The sequence below is a fragment of the Syngnathus floridae genome, chromosome 7, assembly GCF_059516105.1.
Source record: "Syngnathus floridae isolate MCC-2025c chromosome 7, RoL_Sflo_1.0, whole genome shotgun sequence".
Lineage (NCBI taxonomy): Eukaryota > Metazoa > Chordata > Actinopteri > Syngnathiformes > Syngnathidae > Syngnathus > Syngnathus floridae.
This window is the reverse complement of record NC_142419.1, coordinates 12443046-12466779: the sequence shown is the minus strand read 5'-3', so window position 1 is coordinate 12466779 and position 23734 is coordinate 12443046. Positions and strand designations below refer to the sequence as shown.

At 41.7% G+C, this 23734-nt stretch overlaps 1 protein-coding gene across 12 annotated transcripts in view; it reads left to right on the top strand.

Moving 5' to 3' along the window:
• mecom (MDS1 and EVI1 complex locus) overlaps positions 1-23734 on the top strand; it is a 94696-nt gene extending 70962 nt beyond the window's left edge. For 2 of the 12 annotated variants that reach the window (XM_088380177.1, XM_088380169.1), the window contains exons 3-18: positions 5105-5239; positions 10234-10339; positions 10428-10541; positions 10624-10759; positions 10881-11028; positions 11132-11312; positions 13164-14523; positions 14771-14861; positions 15688-15714; positions 18439-18605; positions 18685-18762; positions 19335-19504; positions 19661-19805; positions 21177-21422; positions 21505-21691; positions 22063-23734. In XM_088380177.1, coding sequence (XP_088236303.1) covers positions 5105-5239; positions 10234-10339; positions 10428-10541; positions 10624-10759; positions 10881-11028; positions 11132-11312; positions 13164-14523; positions 14771-14861; positions 15688-15714; positions 18439-18605; positions 18685-18762; positions 19335-19504; positions 19661-19805; positions 21177-21422; positions 21505-21691; positions 22063-22197 — 3426 coding nt within the window. In that variant the 3' untranslated portion in view covers positions 22198-23734. Of the gene's footprint in view, positions 1-3576; positions 4064-5104; positions 5240-10233; positions 10340-10427; positions 10542-10623; positions 10760-10880; positions 11029-11131; positions 11313-13163; positions 14524-14770; positions 14862-15687; positions 15715-18438; positions 18606-18684; positions 18763-19334; positions 19505-19660; positions 19806-21176; positions 21423-21504; positions 21692-22062 lie in introns of those variants that run through there. The other 10 variants (XM_088380180.1, XM_088380173.1, XM_088380181.1 and 7 more) reach the window with 9 other exon arrangements.

Below are 23734 nucleotides of genomic sequence, written 5' to 3'. Positions count from 1 at the left end.
AGTCTTTCTGCTTTCTTGCTTGAAAAGTTTACACCACCAAATAAAACTAAACACTTCGTTCGGCTAAAAATATTAATTCGTTCAGCTGTAAGAAATAAATGAAAATACAAATTCATGATTAATGCCGCATGATAACTTTTACAATAAAAAAAATACCATTCCTTCCCATTGGCTTACTTTTTCAAAGATTTATCTTCTTCAAATTCCTGCTACACTTAACTGACAAGGAAGTGTTGTCTTTCCGCCGTCACAGTGAGCAAGTCCAACATTTTAACCTGATATCCGCCAACATTAAATATTAGCCTTCCAATTGGACACGCCGCAGGAAAAGCAAATTGTCAGAGCATTCCGTCTGACTTTAAACGTTAAACTGGAGATAAAGGTAATGAATGTGTGACACTTGCTCTCGCTTGATCTGAAGTGGCGTGTTCAATTCCATCACGCTTTACCTCCACAGCATATAAAAGCTCTTTTAAAGATGATATCTATGAGCGTTTTAGAGCCAATTTGTTCACCCTGCGGCGAACGGCAACATGCTCTAATTACCTCACCACCCCCCACCCCCAGCCTGAGCCCCCCAACCGGGCTGAGCGGGGCTGTTTAAGTTTCCAGTCCATTGTGTACATGTCCATCCATCCATCCACCAGCAATTTGGGCCTATGTAAAAAAAGATTTGTTCATGCTGCAAATTATAAATGTTTTTTTCTAGGGCTCCTGTCAATCATCATTTTTCACACCTCTTGTCTTTTTATCTGACTGAATTGTCCATGAAGAAACAAGAGCCATATGGTTTATTTCGCCTAATGGCTCCATCGAATGTGAATGTTGCCTTTATTTAATTGACAAAAACAAATATGCCTGACCCCCTTGCCCGAGTACTAAACTGATGTTTAAATGTAATGATAAGGAAATGGACGCGTTAGTCCATAGACGCTCGCACGGATCTGTCAAAGGCAAAACAAACAGTGTGAACACAAAATATCCAGGTGCTAATTCAGCAAACATGTCAGTCCTTTTTCTGGCAGGCCAGAGAATTTGTCAGAAAATCATCCCTACTCGCTCTTTCTGCCGGAATGCCTGACTGACCCCCGGCAAATGAAAATAATCCACAGTAATTAGAAGTGGGCTGGTCTGGTCCTGAGAGCCCCCGGGAGGCCGGGTAAACATGGCGGAGGGGCCAGTGGAAGGGGAAGGGGGTGAGCTGACCTTGTCCACATAAAGCAGTGATTTATGAAGTGCAGGGCACAGCAGCAGGGCTTCTGTCTTCTTCTGCAGAACCAAATTACTGAGGTGGAGATTAACACACTGCTCACGACAGGCCTACTTCCAGGCCTTGCAATTTTTGCTATTTACATTTTCACCTTTCATTTCCTCCACGCTGTTTTAATGGTAATTGGTATGGACCGTATGGACATGGGATTATTCCAATATAATCTTAGGTGATCTAGGGATTTTTAGGTAAAATTGATGTGTCGGTCTTGAGCTTTTCATCACATCTCCGGGAGGTCTTCCCAATGAATGGCAAACTATTTAATAGAGATTTGTCGACTTTCTGTCTTTTTCCCGGTGCCCTCCTATGATGGAATGTGCCACACGGGCCTTCACAATATCTCCATGTGGCCCCTCACCTGCAGCGTGGAGCTGTCTGCATGGCTGGAGTCAGTTTGCAACCCACACGGGAACCCCCCTCTCCCCCTCCTCCTTCTGTCCCATTATGAATTACAAGGGGCCAGAACCCAGCAGCAAACTCCAAATCTCTTGCATCCAAAAAAAACATAAAGCTGTACCTCAGCTCGATTAAAAAAAAAAAAAGACATTTTATCGTAAAACTTGTCTGCATGTAGGATTTTTTTTTTTTTACCCATGACTGAACGTAAAACAAACAAGAAAGCCACAAGAAAATTCCACGGTGTTTTAAAGCCTCAGCAATAAACATGATTTGAACACTTAAGAGATCAAAATAGGTATGAAAATACCGTGTTGAATAATCAGAAGGAATTTAGCCTGAAGCTTGCATGTGTTGCGTTTGTAATATGTTGATAAACAGCTCACCACAAAGGCGAATATCTTTACAGCAAAGGCGTCAAATAATTCAGATAAAGCCGATCTAATTTATCTAAGCACTTGACAATCATTTTTTATAGCACAAATAAATGCAAATTACACCAATGCGTCGCAAATCTTCCCCGGGTTTGTTAACACTGTTTAAACAAACTCCCATCATTTCACTACACATTTGAAAGCTTTATAGCTTGCACATCCAGGTGATTATAAATTTAGGTCCATGCAACTGAATTTCATGGGCAAGTTCCATGAAATAGATTATCATCATTTCATGCAATAATTCAAGACTGTATGAGAAATGTTGAGTTTTATGGTTATTTCACTGCTTTATTTTGGTTTTAAATGCCATTCCGCTGTCCAATGTTCCATTGTGAGCAATTGGAAGTTCGTTTCAGTGGAGCACGCCATCTCCTGGCGGGGGAGAGTAAAGCAGCTTGTACCGATGTTGCAGGCATTCAGGGGTCCTGCTACACTGTTACCCCTGTATACACACACACACACACACACACACACACACACACACACGCACACACACACACATATCTGGAGTGAGCGTCTTTCCTTTTTTCGCACAAAATCAGAATGCTGGATCAGACGTGAAAAGGCCATGAAGCCTTCTCAGATTACTTGTATTTAATAAACAATGCATCATAAAACAAATCTCTCATCTTGACAGGAAGAAAATAGAACAGCTCATTCGGCTTGAGCTTTCCCAATTTATGGCTAAATTAAAAAGGCTTTCAACAATAGACAAGTCGAGGAGAGGCAGGAAATCAATGACCGGGCGGACCGGGGTCTCTGCTGGGTTCTCAGGGAGCACAAAACGATGGGAATCGGTGGCGAGGTCCTGCCTTATTTACACATGATTTTTCCTGTCCTTCCTGCACATTTGCTCCGCGATTTGCCAAAACAATGGCTATTATCTGGGATGGAAGGTCAATGTCACAGAGTTGAGGCATTATCCATCATCATCTGCTCTCATCAGCCAATGCTGAAGCCCTCCTCAGCTTTATGAACTGTCTAATAAACTCGGCTCTCTGACAACAATCTCCTATTTTTTTATATTTCTTGCACATCCGAAATTTAGATAAAGCTAACGACAGAAAACAAAATAATCATTAAGTCACCATTGTCATAAAACACCTCATGAGTGTTGTGAACAAGTTTGGTGAAGATGTGAACAATGGCTCTCTTTGAAGCTTCTGTTGATTCATTAAAGTGTGCCGGGGTAGTTCATCCTTTTAGAAGCCCAATCTCGACCTCTCCCTGACCCCGCTCAACCTTTCCGACCCAGGGCCCCCGTCACTTTACAATTTACTGCGGAGAGGAGTCGCTTCCGCCGGGGGGACAGTCGCCCAGAATGAGGGCCGTGAGGATGGATGTCGCTTTATGGGATCGTGCGTAAAAAAGAAAAAAAAGAGAGAGACCCGCACAGCAAGAGAAGAACTCTTAAACCCGCCTTTATCATATAATTGATACATCACAATAAGAGGAGGGGGTGTCTGCAGGGTGGGGGACACCTGGGCGCGTCAGGACAGGAGGGGTGACAAGAGGAGCGGACGAGTCGCGCACACTGAAAAGTTGGAAGCAAGTTGATGTACCGGAGGGAATTGCAGTCGGGACGGCTGGGGACAGAACAGAAAGGAGATGTACCAGTCAGACGAGTCGGTGAAGGCGACGCGGAGATGAGATGAGAAGACTGGAGTTGAGAAAACACGCGGTGTGTGGCGGACAGTGAAGTGCGTGTGCATGCGCGCACTGGAGAGGAGTCTGTCATCCACTCACCCCGCGGCTTGGAGAACCTGAGAAAAAGTTTTTTTTAGGTCTATTTATTTTATTTTTTTGTCGTTTAAAATGGACGTCACATCGAGACCGAGTTAAGGGGGGGAAATCCCGAAATAGAGCGATCTTTTCAAGCGGACTTTCATCACTTTTTGCCCACTGCCACGCGCAATCCTTATCCCGAGTGTTTTGAACCGCACGCCGACGCAAACTAACGGTAAGAAAAAAAAAACATTTTTTGAGTGAAAAAGTATATTTATCGGATATTTTACGACGAGCCGTTGGAGAGTTCATTGTCGCTGTCGGGGCAAATTCAGTCTGACTTTTAAATTCGCTCAAGACGGGAAAACAATACTGGAGAGGGGGACAAAAGGGTTCATTCAACCTTGATAATTTATTCTTGTTTTATGTTAAGTTATTCTTGCATTGGCCAGTGTTTTTAGTATCCTTTACGATCTAGACATTTGTTAATGTTTCAAATGATTTGTGTTCAAATAAAGCGAGAAACTAAAATAAATATTATTTTTAAAACGACGTCACTATGCATGTTAAACCCCTTACCACAATGTCTACGATATTTTGTCATATTGTTTATATTTTTTTATCGTTGTTTTTTGTAATGCATTTCATTTTCGTGTCAAGAAAATCATGTGCAGAGCGTCACAGGCCTGTCCTCGCCGTTGAGTTTAAATTGTTTCAATTAACGAATTTGTTCTGCCTTAAAGATGTAAAAAAAATATTTTTTTAATCACTTGTGTGTGTCTAAACCAATAAATAAAAAAGTATTATTTTCATAGCCCGCATTATTATTATTATTATTATTATTTATTTATTATTATTATTGTTTAGTTGTTCTTGTTGTCATCATCGTTGTTCTTTTTGTTGTTGATGTTGTCTGAACACTCCTAGTTAATTGGTTCCGGAAGTAGTACAAATAGGAAAAATATATAAAAAAAATATTCAATTAAGTTATTTAATTATTATACAATCACATCTATATTTATACCTCTGCATGCATTTACTCAGGATTAGTGTAAACACAGCAATAGTGTAACATTTTGTTAGCCAACTGTGACTCATGCGCTTGTCCTTTTCCCCTAATTTAGATGTTGAAAATCTTTTGTAAAATATGCCTCAGTTGCGAATATCAATTTCCACGGTGACTCCCAACATTAGAGACGTATTTCTCAGTGGGAGGTATAGTTGCTACTCCGTAACCTGGACTGATATTGATCTCTACTTGTCTCTGTCTCCCCAGATCTTGGACGGGTCAGGCCATGTGAAATATTGTGTTGATGCCAGTAAACCAGATATCGGGAGCTGGCTGAAGTACATCCAGTTTGCACCCACTGCCAAGCAGCACAACCTGACAGCCTGCCAGATAGATGATCAGGTATGCAGAATGACAAGATGAGAATAAGAGGCAAAAGGGATTTGGAATTCCCAAATGATGATACGCCCAGATATGTTGTGTGTGAGAGTAATCGAAAAGTACTCACACTTCATTTTGATCATCTTTTTCCACTGTTGGAAGTCTGGATTTTTTAACTCCCTTCCCTGCTTGCTGCTGTTGTCTTAAAAGGTGTTATTGTGATTCAAGTCAGATAGTCCCGTGCGCCACTAGCCCACCCTGCTCTCACTTCTCCCACACACGCACACACACAATGCAGACACTCTACATTATCAGCGTGTGTTTTCTTTCTGTAATTGTATGCTGGCTTCTGCCGTGCGAGGACCACAGGGCAGGATCAGAGGCGGCCTGTCGAAATGATGTTTCCCCACACTTCCATGTCACGCTGGCGATATAAACTCTTAGATATGTCAGGAATGTCACCGTCTTTTGCTGCTCACCTGGCTGTGGCACAGAGGTGCGTGCTGCCCACATGGGGGTCTGTTCACCTCACTAATCCCACTCAGTCATTCCTTCATGGTGGACAAGAGACTAAACTTTACCTGACACGCGTGTAGAGCATTCCATGGCGTGACCCGTGTGAAAAGAAAAGGAATTTAAGCTCCATGCTTGTCGTTACCTCTCAGTGAGGAGTCGCGAAACATAGAAAAAGAAAAGATGAACCGTAAGTAGATCAGGGTGAGTCACAGTGTGCTGAAAATGTCGCAGTGGGTTTTATTTTTGTTTTGTATAACGGTAAAATAGGAAAATAGTAGTACAGATTCAGGTAGCAGGATTACACGAAAAGTCCAAAATCAATTTTTACAAAACTGTAAGGGCCCTATTGGAATTTAGTTGGTAAAGGTGTGTATTCTGAAACTATGGAGGGTTCAGAATTCCAATTCTAACAAATGCCTCCTTATGTTTCCTCTTCTGTGTGACTTTATTAGATGTCTGCGTTGGTCATTTATGGACATTCATGCTACAACGCAATACTGTAACTTCATTCAAAGGGAAATTATGCATCGGGTGTTCCTGGTATAACTGAGCCTTTAGGTGAACACCTGACAAAGATTTTCCTGGACAAATTAACAGCTCCTATGTCACCCATCTTCTCACTTTTCCTAAAAGCATCACTCAAGGTCTATTCCCAAATCTTCTTGAAAGATGCAAGATGTCTGGAATCACTTGGCCTCTATGTTTTCAAAGTGACAGGCAGACAAACAAGCAGAGAGAACCGTGCGCAGGGTGTGACTTGCTGTCAACACGGCGGTTCTGCTCTGGTGCCCGTGTAAGGCTCCGACAGGTCTCGGACATGGCTGTGATGAGGTGATTGTTAACTATTACACACTGTCACAGCGCAGTACAATGTGCCGTCTTTAAGCCTTCCGGCCAACATTGATGTTTTGGAAAACACACTGTAGCCGCTCACAATGCCTGTCTGTATGCTTAAATTGAATAGACTAAATGTAGGGTGGTCTTGCAAAAGCCCCTGTCACTTTTTGCTACTGAGTGCGCTTATGAGGGCTTTTGGATTGTGCTTTTTTTTCTGTCCCAGCTCACGGATTGGCTTGAGTGTATATGTGTAGTGTTGCATATGTGTCAATGTGTGTGTAGATCATTTGAGCATCCATGTAAAACTGGAAATAGTTATTCTGGGCTGCAAATGGTAACTTGCACATTACCTGAGTCCAACAGGTTTTTACAACATCAGAAAAGTGCTGAGTCTGAACTCGGCTTGAAACCACACCGCAAACACACACACACACACACACACTGGCACCAGATTTGAAGAGAAGAGACAGAACGGGCTCCCTCGAGGAACACTGCTGTTAAATCTCTTCGGAGAAGTGGATTTAAACCAATCCAGTGCAATCCCTCTAACGGAGATGATTTGCCGCCTGATTTATATGACAACAATGTCATACAACCTCAGCAACTTCCAGGTGTGTTGGTCATTATGGCTCAATCGCAAGCTCCAATTCAAACCTTCTAGTGTGAAAGTAAAACTGGCCTCCATCCTCTTATTTCTGACCCAGTTCTGTTTACCATAAAACTTTATGAGCAAATCTCAGGAGGGTGAGTGTGTGAGTGAGGAAGGAATGAGTAAGGGGAGAAGGGGAAAGAGCCTGTTTTGTCTCGTTGGCGAAACTGGGATTTTTTTTTTTTCCTTCCCTCTCACACTCTTTACGTCATTCTATCGTGAACTGGTTTTATACGATCGTCTTTGGAGAACTTTGAAAAACGCATTACAGATACATGTCAATATCATGTTTTAACTCCGTGGAGACTATTTGATTAAAATTCCATAATTTCAAGTCTGGAAAAAAAAATTGGCTGACTAAATCAATAGCACCTGTTGGTTTAAATCGAGTATTGCACTAAATTTTGCATGTGTGAACTGCATCAAGATGGGAAATAAATACAGAAAACCCGGAATTATTAATGAAAGAAAGAACAATTATTATTTTGCCCATCCATTGTCAAAAAGATTAATCCTAGCAATTGTTAACAAATTTTTACTTTACAGTGTATATAGCAAAGAGAGTTAATTCTGGAGTTAATTAATCATCATAATGCAGCATAAAAGACCACTGAAGAAAAACTGGAACCAGCAATTAACCTTAACAGAAAAAAACAACAATGAATGAGCATGTTAGGTAACCTTTATCAATAACCTTTAACACACTGACACTAAGTGACAGTATTTGACGTTCAATTCCATAATGCTATCACTCACATCATGTTGCCATTGGTTTACTGATAATAGAAACTTTCCCTAAGCTGTGTGTTTTGTCATTACGATAATTCGGGCAATTAGCGCTTAGTTGCTCTCCTGTTTGAACTGGATGCCAAATGAATTATAAGTGTAATTATCATCAGCCATTTTGTTAAAAAGAACATTTCACATGATGCAACAAAGACATGTAAATGTCAGGGTGTGCCCCAAATGCATCGCACACCTAAAGTCTGGCGTCAAGATCAGTACACTCTGAATTGCCGGTAAAAGGTGGCCCTATTTTCCAGCATGCATGCAATGTGTCATTTAATTACTGTCATTGATGATTATTTATGACAGCAAAAGTATGACTTGAATGTTTGTCTGATGACATGTAGTCTGCAATTGACTGGCAACCAGCCCGCCTCAAAGTCAGCTAAGGTAGAATGCGACTTCAACGGCTTTAATGGTTCAAATGGTCTCGTCTGCGTACGCTCTTCATCTCTTCCAGTCTATTGATTCTCACTTAGTATTGAGTGAGGACATTTATGCTTTTTACAATAATTGTCTGTCAGTCACAGATGAAACTGTCACATAATTATAAACCAATAAGAACTGAAATAGATGAAAATGTTCTAAGACATTCCTGCTGATAAGACATGTTCATTCAAAATATTTTTCTTTTTGTTTCAGTTGTTTGGATTTGATTAGCTTTGGTTGACTGCATTGCCATTCTTCTTGCGTTGCAGTATATCAGTACAAAAAAAAATCCACAACAAAACAGCAGCAATTACAAAACACCTAAAAAAAATCACATCACTTGATCACTCACTTTGCATGTTGTGCAGAATCTAATTCTAATTGACAGTATTTCCACATAGACAAGTGTATCAATATAGACAAGTGATATCTTATACAGGTAAATAAATTATTGAGGCCTGTTTTCCAACTTCAACCAACCGAAAGAGTCAAGCACTGAATTAACATTGTTTTTAGATGGGGAACAAAGCAAACAGCGTGCTGCCTTGTTCTGAAATATTTGCATTTTATTTATAAATGACAAGACAGTGCTTGCATCAGAAAGTTTTGCTTTCCAAACCTGTTGATCTACTCTGATGGGCCAAGCTGATGAAATATCATTGGCTATCTCTTTCACTTTGCGGGTTTGTTCGGTAAGGAGGTGTGAACAAATTAAAGTGCTTGAAATTCTTGTAGATCAAAATAGATCAGCGCTAGCGTATTGTTTTGTTTTTTGCGCCCCTTCATTGCATAATAAAAATAATAATGATAAAAAAAATAATAATAATCACAGTTTGTTGGTCTTGTTGGTGTATCAGTTAGGCATTTAAGTTTAATATTTAAAATTGCTTCTATTCCGTGCATCAAAACCAGCTTTCATTTGGACTGTGACCTTTTATAACAACAAATAGCATACCGATCAATTGAGTGTGTCTAAAGGAGTCACCTGGGTGTGACCTGAGAAAACGTGAATTCAAATAATGTGACTAATAATCAATGGTTTCATGAGAACCTGTTGGATTATGTACCTTTTGTGTCCTTTAATGTGAAAAGAAGAGTCACAGAAAGGTCGGATGGTTTGTCACTGTCTTAATGGATTCTATTCAAAGCTTCTGGAATTTAAAGAAAAAATATTATTCACACATTAGAATGGGAGTGTGTGGTGAAAATGGCCTTAATGCTTCGGGTAGTCTTAGTCACTGTGACTTCCGTCATCCTTGTTATCTGATCCCTACAATAACGTGCTAATTTAAACCACTGGTTGACAACTACAGTCTGTGCACGAGTGTTTGTGTAACTTGTGACATATTAGTGATGATCACACAGTGTGTCTTCTGTTCTGCAATGAGCCTTTGCCTGTTTGTGTGTGTGTGAGTGCTTTGCCTACGGGAAAGAGGCGTGACTGCATGGGGAATTCCTGAAGTGTGCCATTGCTTGAGCCTGTGGTGGTTCTATTACTGCCACACCACCTCAAAGTGGAAAGGCATTTTTAGGTTTGAGAATGAGGAAATTTGAAATTACATAAACAACATGACAGGCAAATTTGCCGTACTGTATGAGCTGTGATTATAGATTATGGCAAAGGATTTAATTATGCTGTGGTGTTTTTAAAATTAGATAGTTTTCTAAAAAAAATATCGATGATGTCATTAGTAACCAGTTGCCATTCACTGAACTTTTATCACACACCTTTACCACCTAAGGAGGAAACACTTAGTTAAACTGTATATTTATAAATTTATTTGTTTCTGTGTTTCAGATCTTCTACAAAGTCACCCGAGATATTTTCCCCGGTGAGGAGCTTCTACTTTTCATGAAGGCAGAAGACTTTTCATGCGATACTTCCATGGCTCCTGATATTCATGGTCTGCATCTCACATACATGATATCATTCCCGGAAAAAACTTGCTAAAGATCTTTTTTTTTTTCATGCTCTCTCCTCCCACTTTGCAGAGGAGAGGCAGTACCGCTGTGAAGACTGTGACCAGCACTTTGAGTCCCGCAGCCAACTGCTGGACCACCAGATGCAGCAGTGCGGGATGCCCCCGTCCTCCTTCCTTGATGCAGGTTTGGATTTCTTCTCCATATGTCCGTACTTCCTTTTAATCTGTCCTATCATGACCATTGACTATGATGTAACTTATTTAAGGTGTCACACATCTTGTATGTCCAGGAGAGGACAGTGACATCAATGCCCAGGAACCTCAAGACCTGCGACCCCTTCACAGGTCTCATGACTTTCATGAGTGTAAAGAGTGTGAACAGGTCTTCCCAGATCTCCAAAGGTGACTTCTTCATTCACTGTGCTCGTTGTTCTGTAAAATTGACTCACAGTGACAACATTAAATGACATTCTTGGTGATCTTGGTTTTCTAAGTGTTCTGTTTTTATCTGTGCTTTCCTCAGCCTGGAGGCTCACACACTGTCCCACTCTGAGGAGAGAGAATATAAGTGCGACCAATGTCCCAAGGCCTTCAACTGGAAATCAAACCTGATCCGACATCAGATGTCACATGACAGTGGGAAGCACCATGAATGTGAAAACTGCTCAAAGGTAAAGTGATGACTTTTGCCGGGAAATGTCTTCTCGTTGTACTTTTTTTTGTGTCGATAGTAATACCCCCAATTGTTTGTGTCGGTGCGGTTGCTTCCCCCAGCAGGTGTTCACAGATCCTAGTAACCTGCAGAGGCACATCCGCTCGCAGCACGTCGGGGCACGGGCCCACGCCTGCTCCGACTGCGGCAAGACGTTTGCAACGTCTTCGGGCCTGAAGCAGCATAAGCACATCCACAGCAGTGTCAAGCCCTTCATGTGTAAGTCACTAAGACCCTACCTATGTAAGTCTACTCAGTACATTATAATAATATTAACAAAAATAACATGCTTGTGTGACTAGAAAACCTGTATTTGGGAATTCTGATCATTTTTCAGCTTTAAACATCTATGTTCCAAAGTAAATACTTAAAAAAAGTGACATCATTTTTCAGAAGTGGACAATTAGTCAGGAACGCAAATATGCTGATGATCTAGTTAGAGCCACTTTCACTTGGTCTAACCCAAGTGACTTAGTCTGACACACACACTTTTCCCCTCTCACACACCCCAGCAAGACACATTTTGACCTTTCACACTCTTCTTCCCCTAAAGCATAATGACCTTCACCTTTTCCCTCTTGTATTTCCTCGACCCGCCACATGTGAAAAGCACACCACTAGCTTTGATTTTCCTTTTTAATCAAGCATATCAACATACTGTAGACACATGACTAGCTTTTTACTGTCAACCCTTCACTTCTCCCTCTACATTCACCACGTACACTATTTTTCACAAATAGCAACCACATGCACTGCTGTCTTCCTTTTCAGCCCATTTGCTGTAATCAACGAAAATATGTAGATCTAAATACAACTAATGGTTGTGTGAAATTGTACTGGGAAAAGCCATGTGTGTCAAATGTTTCTTGTTTTTGCATGTACAGCGAAGCCTTGTTATTTGCAGGGGTAGCGATTAAGATTGCTTGGAGATAGGAAAATGCCACCAATAATGGACCCCCCCCCATTATCCTTAAAAGTAAATGATGTACAGATTATTTTGATTTCGCAATCCTGAAGTGCATCAATGGTCCTGTGCATGTTGCTCTTTGCAACCTGATAAAATGTTGTTACTTTATTATGTTTTTGACTCCGTAAAACATAGGTACGTTTTTTTAAATAGATATATGGTGAATAATTATTTGACAAAAATTTATAAGAGTTAGGACTCATCAAAAAGTGAATACAGATTTTTTTTTAATATAAAATAATATCATCTGCCTCTAAAGCATAATTACATTCTGACACCACTTTACCATATTTTCAATTGGCAAAATAAATTATTTAGTTGTAAAACAGCTTCCATTAATGTTTTCCGGTCAAATTTGCAATAGGAAAGAATATTATTTCTTTACAACACTTAGGTGAATTGTTAACAGTTGTGTAGGGAGTAAATTTTGTTGGGGAGTAAATTTTGTTGGGAAAAAAAAAAAAAACATCACTCAACTGTCCATCTCCCATGGTAAGCCAGTTTCACAAAAGTACTGACTGTGGGAAGGTTACCCAACACAGGATGACAGGGACCCAGCTTGGGGACAAGGTGAGGGAGCTGAAGGAGTGATGGGAGAGACTCCGGGTGGGCAAGAGGGGTGGGGGGGTAGTATAGGACGTGGGACCTGTCCTGGGAACCAGACTGCAGGATAGGATTCATTCAACTCTGCTTCCTTCACAAACTTAAAATAGCGCCATTGTACTTCATATGCCGAAGAATGTGTGTGTGTCTGTGTGTTTGTGCACGCTTGCATTCTTTTGTGTGTCCTTCTCTGTGACTTAGTCTGCATGTGTGTTTGTATGTGTAATTGTTTATGGAATCTTTGGGACACAATGAGGCGAGAGATGCCTGGGAACTCGGTTTGATGTGCAGGTGATGAGTGGAAACAAGCGACTCACACTGTCATCTGATTACAATAGCAGGATCTGGACACACCTCACCTCGACATTTTGATGGAAACCCTTTGTCATAAATATTGATGGGAACATGAGCATTTCACGCTGCATTTCCTCTGTGTCACATGTTAAGTAGATGTGATTGTATGATGTCATTGTCAGTGTTACATTTTAAAACCCTGTTTGTTTACTTCTGTGTGCCCCCGGCAGGCGAAGTATGCCACAAGTCCTACACCCAGTTCTCCAACCTGTGCCGCCACAAACGCATGCATGCCGACTGCAGAACGCAGATAAAGTGCAAGGACTGCGGGCAGATGTTCAGCACCACCTCGTCCCTGAACAAGCACCGACGTTTCTGTGAGGGAAAGAACCATTTCACGACAGGAGGAATGTTTGCTCAAAGTATGCCACTCCCCGGTGCTCCTGGTTTGGACAAATCAGCTTTGGCCATGGGCCACAGCAGCGCTGGATTGGCTGATTACTTCGGAGCGAGCCGCCATCATGGCGGGCTTACTTTCCCTGCTGCACCTGCTTTCCCATTCAGCTTCCCTGGCCTTTTCCCTTCTGGAATCTACCATCGTCCACCACTCATCCCAGCCACTTCTTCCCCGGTTAGGCAACCGGCTCACGTTGCTATTGGTGGGCATGGTGCAGAGCTAAGTAGGAATCCACTGCTACCTCCAAGCCCCGGAGCTCAGGAGTCCAGAGAACTCCTTAAAGCGCTTCGGAAAGACAACGGCGGTCCTGATAATACTTCAAACCTACACAACCAGAGCTCGTTGTCCTCCACGAAGCAACGCCATAAGCAAAGCGACCAATCGGAAAGCAGTGATCTGGATGATGTCAGCACACCCAGTGGAAGCGATCTTGAGAGCATGTCAAGCTCTGAGCTTGAAAGTGATATGGACAGTGAGATGCGGGAAAATGGTAAAAGCCTCAAAAGGAAGGCAAACGAAGGAAGTCCACAAAGTCTGAGCCTCACAGGTCCTGATAAAAACTTTGCCGGACCTTCTCTTATCCCTTCCTCAATGGACGAGCACACAGCCGTTACAGGGGCTGTCAATGACTCTATTAAGGCCATTGCCTCCATAGCTGAGAAGTATTTTGGCTCTACAGGCCTAGCTGGCCTGCAGGAAAAAAAAGTCGGGTCACTGCCCTATCCCTCCATGTTCCCTTTACCTTTCTTCACAACTTTCTCTCCACCAGTGTATCCTGTTCAAGACAGAGATGTCAGATCTCAAACCCTGAGGGGTGAGCCGCAGTTGCAGGCAGATGATTGCAAAAAGGCTCAGAGCAAATCAGAGTCACCATTTGACCTCACCACCAAACGAAAGGAGGAGAAATCTACCCCGTTTGAGCCTTCCAAAGTAGAAGCCTCACACTTGACCAGTCAGGATCAGCCTTTGGACCTCAGTTTAGGGACCAGGGGGCGTGGATGCAATGCAAGAGATGAAGAGAAAAAAATGAATGAGGGTCATCAAGATGAGAAAGCTGTCATGGAAACACCAAAACCTGACTCTTCATTGCAACATGCCAGGCCGACTCCTTTCTTCATGGATCCCATCTACAGGTATTGTTATTCCCAGTGGTTTTGTCAAAATAAATGATTTAGCTTGGCACAATACAACCTAGGAGAAACATTTGTATGGATTTTTGAAGGCAAAATAAAATAGTGTAAAATAGTGGAAACTAAAAGACACATTCAATCAATTCATGTGTTTTGATAAAAAATGCTCACACGACTGACCGTATTTCATTTGTTTCTTTTTGTATCACAAGTATTTGTGTGTTAAGAGCTGATAGAAATCTACTATTAGCAGGGTTGAGAAGAGGAGAATGAGTGATCCGTTTGAGACGCTGAAAGACAAATACATGCGGCCGGCTCCTGGCTTCCTCTTCCATCCTCAGGTACGTATGTTCTGATAGAGAGGAACTTGCAACCAAAAGTTTATCTCGTGTAAATACGTATCCAATGTGCTTGATTTCTGGTCCAGTTTTCAATGGAAGACTTTGCGTTTTGAACTCCATTCATTTAATCAGCCGTGGGTGAGAACGGCCCCGGAAAGTGAAAACAGCATTTTCTCAGGCATATGATTCCGTTCCCTCTTTTCTGGTTATTTCAGGTCTGGTTTTTACAGGCTGTTTCATTTGCTTGATTTATGTCCTCTGTCCAGAGTGTTGCAAAGGCCCAGCCTGCAACGACCACATGGTCGTCCCACATGCCTTAATGAGGTGTCCTATCAGTAGAAACACTAACAGAGTGCTTAGGCCATCTTTATGACTTTATGATGTCTGGATACACAAATCATTCCCAGAAAGCTCAGACTAGTCAGACCAGGCAAGGGGGCCCTTTCTGTATACTTTTGCGTTCAGTCACCTGACTCACGACTCGGCCATATATCAAGGCAAACTAAGAAAAGCTGAAAGACTATAACTTTTTTTTTAACCTTTTTTATGATTCAGCTTTTTAATTCCTGGCAGGATGTTTTATTGCAGAGCAATATGGGCTCATATTACATACTGGCTGCTATTATAATGTCTTTATAGAGCATGGGGAAGTGTTAGGAACTATGAGAGCCACCTATAATTCCGCCACCATAACTTTGTAGTTAGGCAGCTCATTGCTACTTTAAAGTTTAATGCTTCAATCGCTTTTCTTTAAGCTATGCATCGCTAATGATATGATTCCTGCTACTATCTGACATTTTTTTCTTTTTTTTTTCTCTCCCCGCAGTTCCGTTTGCCAGATCAGAGCTCTTGGGTAAGTTTAGTTTATTTTAATCACAGTGATGCATGGACTGTATAAGAATATATTTTTCATTGTGTTGTTATGCATCATCTTGTTGCAATCTAGCTAGAGATGCAGATTGGACAAACTAACTTCATGGTTAATTTGCATAAGAGATTAAGGGGCAGACGACAAGGGTCAGTCCGGTGTCGGGTGCTTAGGGTCACAAAAAGGTGGCCATTTTAAAAGGAGTTGGTTTTAAGACAAATGCAGTCTTAGGAGATATGCATGTTCAACCTCATTGAGCCGTTTGTGTGATTTGCCAGGCATATTTTTCAAATTTCAAATTATGTGAATTTTGCTGTTTTGAATTTAAATGGTACTACTTTGTGTCTTTGCCAATGGACAGGCCCTCCTGTAATTGGTTTTCATATTTACAGACTCCACCTTACAGTTACATGACTGATGCAGCAGTTTTTTGGTTTTCCCCCATTTTAATTATTTTAATTTGTTTACATTTTTTGGATCTTGATTAAGTCCTGCTCTGATTCAGGCTGAAGTGGGAATTTCCAGTCGAGCTACACCCTAACCAATCGCTTTGGAACATGTATGTTTGCTTGTACATATAATGAAGCGCATCTATTGCAAATAAGCCTGGATGGTGTGGTGAAGGTAGTTGTTTAGTCGGGACTACTTTACATGTGTCCAAGGGTAACAGTCTCTTTGGGACACTCCCGTGGAGCGGTGGGGGGTTGAGGGTTGAGCTAGTTCCTCTCGCCAAACATCTGGTTGCTGATAAAGATCAACAATTGAGAATGCATCTCGTTAATTAGCCCCTCGCAGCATCACTGACTTCTGAAGATAGCCAATCAACCGCCGGTCCCACTGCGACACTACAGCAACAAGCAAGTTCACAAATGCTTACACACTGCCTTGGGGAGAATGAAAAGGGGTTTTCATGAGGTGTGCGGTCGGTGTGTGTGTGTGTCTGCGTTCGTGCGTGTGTGTTTTTAAGGCGGCCTATTTTACAAAAAACTAGAGTGTATGACCTTGGGAAAATTACCTCAGAGCACAGTCTGGTCTCTTCTTGACATTAAGTAGCTTAAACATTTCACACACAAGACATTGTGACATAGTCAAATAGACTTAATCAACCTAATCCATAAAACGTACACATCAATCATTGAGGTTCAATCTGTGGTTAATTATTTTTAATTTTTCGTACATCCTTAGAGATCAAGGCTTAGATACTACAAGTCTAGTTTCATCCAATTAAATGTAAACAAATAAAGACAAATATAAAGGTTATAATGTTTATTTATTATTGACAAATGTAATAATTATTGCTGTAGTTATTTGCAAGAGTGTAAGACTGCATCAGATGACCAAAATACAGAAAAAAAAAACTATTCTATCCTGATGAATAGCAGTTGCAACACTCTTGCAATTACAATAATGGTCGTAATCAAAATCTACCAAACTTGACAATCCACATCCTCCCACAGCGAGAATGTTGACTGTGTCAGGAACTTTAGACGCAGCCGTCACTCTTAATCACTTGCTTCCCACACATGGCTCCACGCGCTGTCATCCATTATTTTTTCTCAAGCTCTAGATCTTTCTCTCTATTGTTGTTTCACTGTTATCACTTTTTATCACCTTGCAGAACCTCTTCACCTCTCTGCTTGCTATTTACTCCATCTTGGCCGTGTAGCCTGTGCGTGACAGGGGCTGAAAACAGGAGATGAAATGTCAGCGCCAAAACAATGCTCCCATAGAAGACCCGAACCATCACTGATTTTTTTGCCTCGATGAAATAAGAACAAGCTGAAAATTCAATACGTGCAAAATAATGCAAAGTCTTTTGGGCTCCTTTGTAAAAAAAAGTGTGCATGTGTGTGCGCGTGGGATGGCCTGTCAGGCCCGGTGCTCTACTGGGACCACCGCCCCTCTGTCTCCCCCCCCTTCACTCCCCCTTGCATCCCTGCTCCTCCCCCACCCCGCCCCTTTCAGCACAGCGATATCATTATTACCCATGTCTGGCCCTTGATCAGCAATGTCAACATCTTTCATATTGACAAATGTGCTGTCTGCCCGCATTGTGCACAGAATGGTTTACTGCCCAGCAGTGGACATGAATCACTCTACACACAAACACACACAGACATGGATCTGACAACACACAAATACACACTTGGCTCATACAATCGTGTACAACACACACTATGCTCGCTCACATGCATTACAAATACATTCTTCTCCCTCACATACATACATCTATTTCACACACATAGGTGGCAATTAATCAACTATGACCACCTCGCGGCAAATAGTTTCTCATCCATATATCCACATAGAGTGCAGACAAGAAAGCGTAATTCTTGCCAGGATATCTGATGAAAGCAACTGTTGGACTTCATTAGCAGATTGGCTGCAGTCGTTAATTCTTTCCTTGTGTCTCTATCTGTCTTTTTAGGTGTTGTCTGTCTGGGAGAAAAAAAGAGTTGTGTCAAACGACTAAAAACTTTTCAAGTCAGAAATGTAAATGTAGGACCTGAAATTAGGGCTAATTGTCTTATTGCTCGAAACTTATGCATGTTTGGTTTTGGTCTATTTTTCATTTCAATGTTTTGATCCACCTTTTTGTGGACACTGAAACAAAGAGACTCTTGAGTCTGAAATTCTAGCAGAATGGCATTTCCTAGTATTTGTAGTTTTACAATCATCCGGTCTCATCTTCCTGTTGCCTCCCTTCAGATGTCAGCTATTGAGAACATGGCTGAGAAGCTGGAAACTTTAGGCTCCTTGAAGCCAGAGTCAGGTGATCTGCTACGTTCTGTCCCTTCCATGTTTGACTTCAGAGCTCCGCCCTCAACGCTTCCAGAAACACTTCTACGCAAGGGAAAGGAGCGATATACTTGCAGGTAACTACAGCGTGCACTTCAGCATTTATTAACAATATCAACAGGTGAATGATTTATTATTTTCTATTATGCTCAATAGATATTGCGGGAAAATCTTCCCACGTTCTGCCAACTTGACGCGCCACCTTAGGACTCACACAGGGGAGCAACCGTATAGGTTTGTGACTTCATTTACATCATTTCAACAACTCAGTATCTGGCTGTCCATCGCCAGAAGAGAGATTTGTCGTTACTTAGATGGAGGAATGTTGAACCTAAGCTTGTAGGAGGGTCTTTGACCACAGGGGATTGAGAAAGACCAGCCCGGGTCTCCACTGGGCCAGTCTGATAGCCTCCACTCCACGTACTGGCTTGTCATTAAAGATCACCGCTGTTTATTGTAATTTGTTATGGCGATAACTCGGGGGGGTCCTGAGGGACAACCAATCGAGCGAGCTAATTCCAGCAGAAGAAAAAGATGTAATCTTCTCGTATAATTTTGCATGAAGAAACTTGGCAAGAGCGAGTAATTTCGCTGGGATAGAGCACAATCTGTTGCGTGCTTATTGAGTGAGAGAAGAATGCAATTTTATTGAGCTGGCTGGAGATGAGAGGCGATTCTGGTTCACCTTAAACAAGCTGCTCCATCATGTCTGGGTCTGTGGGATTGCTCAGACTTTGTGTAGATGCAGTTATGATTCCCACAGAATCATCCAGAACCTCCAAAGTTGCTGTTTTTGTTTTCTGCAGGTGTAAATACTGCGACCGCTCCTTCAGCATCTCCTCCAACCTGCAACGCCACATTCGCAACATCCACAACAAGGAGAAGCCCTTTAAGTGTCACTTGTGCGATCGATGCTTTGGTCAGCAAACCAACTTGGATCGTCACCTCAAGAAGCACGAGAATGGTAACCTGTCAGGTAAGGAGCCTAAAGCTTGAGAAGGTTGGATTAGTGTCATTTTACTTGAGCTACAAAGCTTCAATGCAGCCCAGAGACGGCCAGACTTTATCTCCAGCTGCCCTCACATAAAAATAATAAAAAGAAATGTTTCTTCCTTGTCTCTTTTTTGCACAGGCACTGCAATGTCTTCCCCACAGTCTGAACTTGATGGTAGCAGCGCCCTATTGGACGACAAAGAAGACTCTTACTTCAATGAAATCAGAAATTTCATCGGCAACACAGGCCAAAGCCAAACATCACCGGACCCCTCTGAAGAAGGGTAGGTAGACATTTTCTAAACTTTCTGCTCTCTTAGATTGTATTATCTCTCCAGCCCATCTTAGTAATTTTGTATTGTCGAGAGGGCAATCATGCAAGGAGATGACAGCTTTTTCATGCATTAAATCAAGTGATGTCTCCGTGCATGCAAGTTCATCTGTGCATTATGCAAATACATTCTTGGAGCCGCGATCAGGTCAGATAGCAGTTGTGCAATCTGCTCGGCTCTCAGAGTTTGTTTTCACGCGCCTCACGTCGGTGCGATCACAAGCCCGATTGTACGAGCAGATAGAGATCTTGTAGACTGCTCCGTGATTGAGCCTCCATGAGCAGGAGCAGGCGCAGGAGCCTCGGGAGTACGGGAAGAGAAACCCAAAGAAAGGGGGAGCGAAGCAGTTAGCCCGCCACATCTGGAACCAACATGTCTGCCTTCAGGAAGAGGGTAGAGGGGGTGGGGTCACAAGGTCGGCCTGTGTTTCCTTTCAAAATGGTGCGCTTCTGACTGCTTCTGATAGATACTTTATCCCCAGCAAATTACCACGTTTGAAAGCATAATTAGCGAATCTGTTTTCTTAATCACAGAGCTCTCGCTGGCTCTTCAGGAGTCACTTTTCGGAGCTGTGTGAGCTCGACGTGGCACACATACACACAAGCCCGGTTGAAGCTCACTCTAAAAGACAATACGGTTTTAACAACAGCTGATAAGGGACACAAAATGATAAATATATTTTACGTCTGCACACACTTAACAGTATTCACATCAAATCAGATATCGTGTTGAAAAATTATGTGATGATGTGTTTTGCTTTCTTATCTGCACAATCGCCAGAGTTCATTGTGCAGGATTTTTAAGTCTCTGGCGAAAGACATCTCTGAGCGTAATTAGTGAATCAGTCTGAATCCGTTTCCAGATGATTTAGCAAATGGTGGTTTCCTGTGGCACTGAGACAGAAGGAAAAATTAAGACTCGAGCAGTTTGGATAGCTGGTTCTCTTTCCCTCCACAAGGAGAGCAAAATGGATCGCTTGGCAATGCACTCATAATTCAACTTCCAAATGGAGCTGTCAGCTAAATATTTTGCCTATTAGATGATTACTAGATAGTGGTGAGGATAAACAAGGAGAGAGGCTGAGCACTCCAGTTAAGTGCTGCAATGATGAAGTTGGTGCTGCTGTGCCCAGAGGGGCCCTGCAGCCTCGATGACAAACGAGATTCCGATTTTGGTCCGTCCCAGCTGCCATGTTCTGCTTTGTCCAAGAGGCCACAAGCCATTGTTTTTGCACATGCAGAAAGAGAGGAATGTTAAAAGAACATTAAAAAAAACACATGCCATGAAAACATTTCATAAATGTGGTATATTCTTGGTCTGCAGTGTGAATGGCAACCCATTTGAAGAAGATAAAACTCTACTGATGGCCAGGCACGGGTCACATGACTTAGAAGACGAGGACGCAGAGGAGCTTGCTGCTGATGAAGATGGGGAAGACCCAAGCAACACCCTGAATAAACCCCGAGAGGAGATGCCTACGAGCAACATTAGCGATGACGTCATACAAGATGGAATGGACTTCAGTCGAACAAATGACTTGAGCCAGAGCTGTAAAATTTCTCCGAGGAGGTACATCTAATATCTGAACGTAATGGTGTCCGTTTTTAATTTCAATTGCTGACATCAAGATATTTTTGTCCTGGGTTTTTAGTTATAAGGACGAGGAAGAGCCGAGTGGCTACTCCGCTTTGGATCAGATCCGTCACTTTTCAGACATCCACAAGCTTGAGGAGAGCGAGCTGAGCGATGGGGAAGGTGATGAAGACGAGCAATCGTTTGCGCCTGCCTCGCTGAATGATGCAGTCAAACAGCCGCTCTTCAGGAAATCAAAGTCACAGGTAACAACATAAACTAGTGATGGGAATACGAAGCTTCAAATTTGCTTCATGAACCAGTTGTATTTTTTGACTCTGCGGTTTAAAAAGGGTTTAGGAAATATCAGTGTGCTTTCAGTCTCATTTGAAGCAGAGTGCCAACTAGAGGAGTGATTAAATACAACAAGTGCTTCATGAAGCAAGTTTGAAGCTTCATTTTCTCATCATTAATCTGGTGACTGACCTGATAAAAAATAAAGGGGGTAATTATTTAATATGCTTATTAGGTGAGGTCATTTCATGGAAAGACAATCATAAACATTTGAAAATCAAACGTGATCCTTAAGTGTCTTTCAAAGTTGTCTGTGCAACTAAATATTTTATTTCCCATTCAGGCCTACGCCATGATGCTGTCTCTAGCTGAAAAGGACTCTCTCCACCCCGCCACCCACACGCCAGCCTCTATGTGGCACAGTCTGGCTCGAGCTGCTGCTGAATCCACTGCCCTCCAGTCCCTCAGCCATGTATGATGACACCTGCTTTTCACATTTGACATCTCCTACACACTGACTCAAGGAACTCTCAATGTCTTTGGAGTGACTGCTAAGCAGAATCATGGCCCTTCTGACTGCTGAGTGGAGCGCCTTGTACACAATACAAGGTCTTTCCAGACCCCAGCCCAGAAAACCTCAAAATATCCCTCTGAGACCTTAAAATGGATTTTAGTTTGGCACCTACCATGGTGGAAATAATAAATCTAAAGTAATAATAGTCATATTTATTCTCTTCATTTGCACACCAAAGGCAGCTGGTGGACATGGAAGATGTGCTGATGTATCTTTGATAGACTGCATTCACTGCCCGGTTCACACAAAGCAGGGTGAACATTTTGGAAGTCGCTTGTGTCTCAAAGGCAAGTATCTTAAACTGTCTTTAATGACATCATGTATATTCAAACTCTATTGCAATTCAAACCCCTGGGGTCCACATGTATTGCGTGTAAAAATAAATGCACTTGATGTAATGAAGGGTGGTAACAACTTTGGTTTCAAATGACTCGGTGTCATAAAAGTTCTAAAATAAGTCAATCATTGGGCTGTACAAAATTGTCTACCAACCATTCTGTACTATGTTCCAGCCTGCCCGTCTGCGCTATCTGTGAAAGGTTATAAATAGTCATTTTCGTGGATGAAAAGAAAACACGTTGTTGGTTTTTTTTACTGAGATAAGTAGCCAGTGCTGAAGTTAAATGTTCTATAAATGGCATTTGTCTTTTTCCACAACATTGATTCCATTCTAGTCAGCCAACAATACCACTAAATAGCTTGAATGCTAGTTGTTAACTACTCCATTCTTGTCTTTCAGTCATTTTAGACAATCATGATTTTGTTGGAATTCTTTTTTTGATGTTGTCTGTGTTGTTGGTGTTGTTGTTTGTTGTCGTATGTTGATAATTGTATTTATTTCTTGGCAAACTGTAGTTTGTTTACTGAATAGCACTGCTCCAAGCCCGGGTGATGGCAGATTCCTCTCCCGGCCTATCGCAGACTTCGATGGAGTTTGTAGATTCCGTCGGAGAGCCAGATAGTATTAAACATACGACTCTTATTCTTTTAATGGAACTGGTTGAAGAATAGATTAGATTTTTTTAATGACAATTTCATGATTAAATTGTAAAAAAAAAAAACATGATAAAATAAAATGAGAAAAAAAGTGTACAGAATGAAATCATTAAAAGACAAAACAACCCAGGTATCATTTGTTCATAAGCGCATGGTTGGTCTGCTAAGATTTGTGTTGACATTTTCTACGGTTGTCTGCAAGCTTGTGTGACGTTCAGTTCATGTTAAACCCTCGTGCCAAACTTAAAAAAGTAAAACAGACTGCTCTTATGTATTCTCCCCTTTTGAGGGACCACATTTTTGTTTTTGTCGTTGTTTATAATCGATTTTAAAAAGTAATCAGCAAGTTGAGGTACTTTTATTTTAATGCTTTTTACAATGTAACTGTTATGCATTTCAATTCAAATAATGTGGGAGGAGCAACTAAATAAAGGACTACAATGTG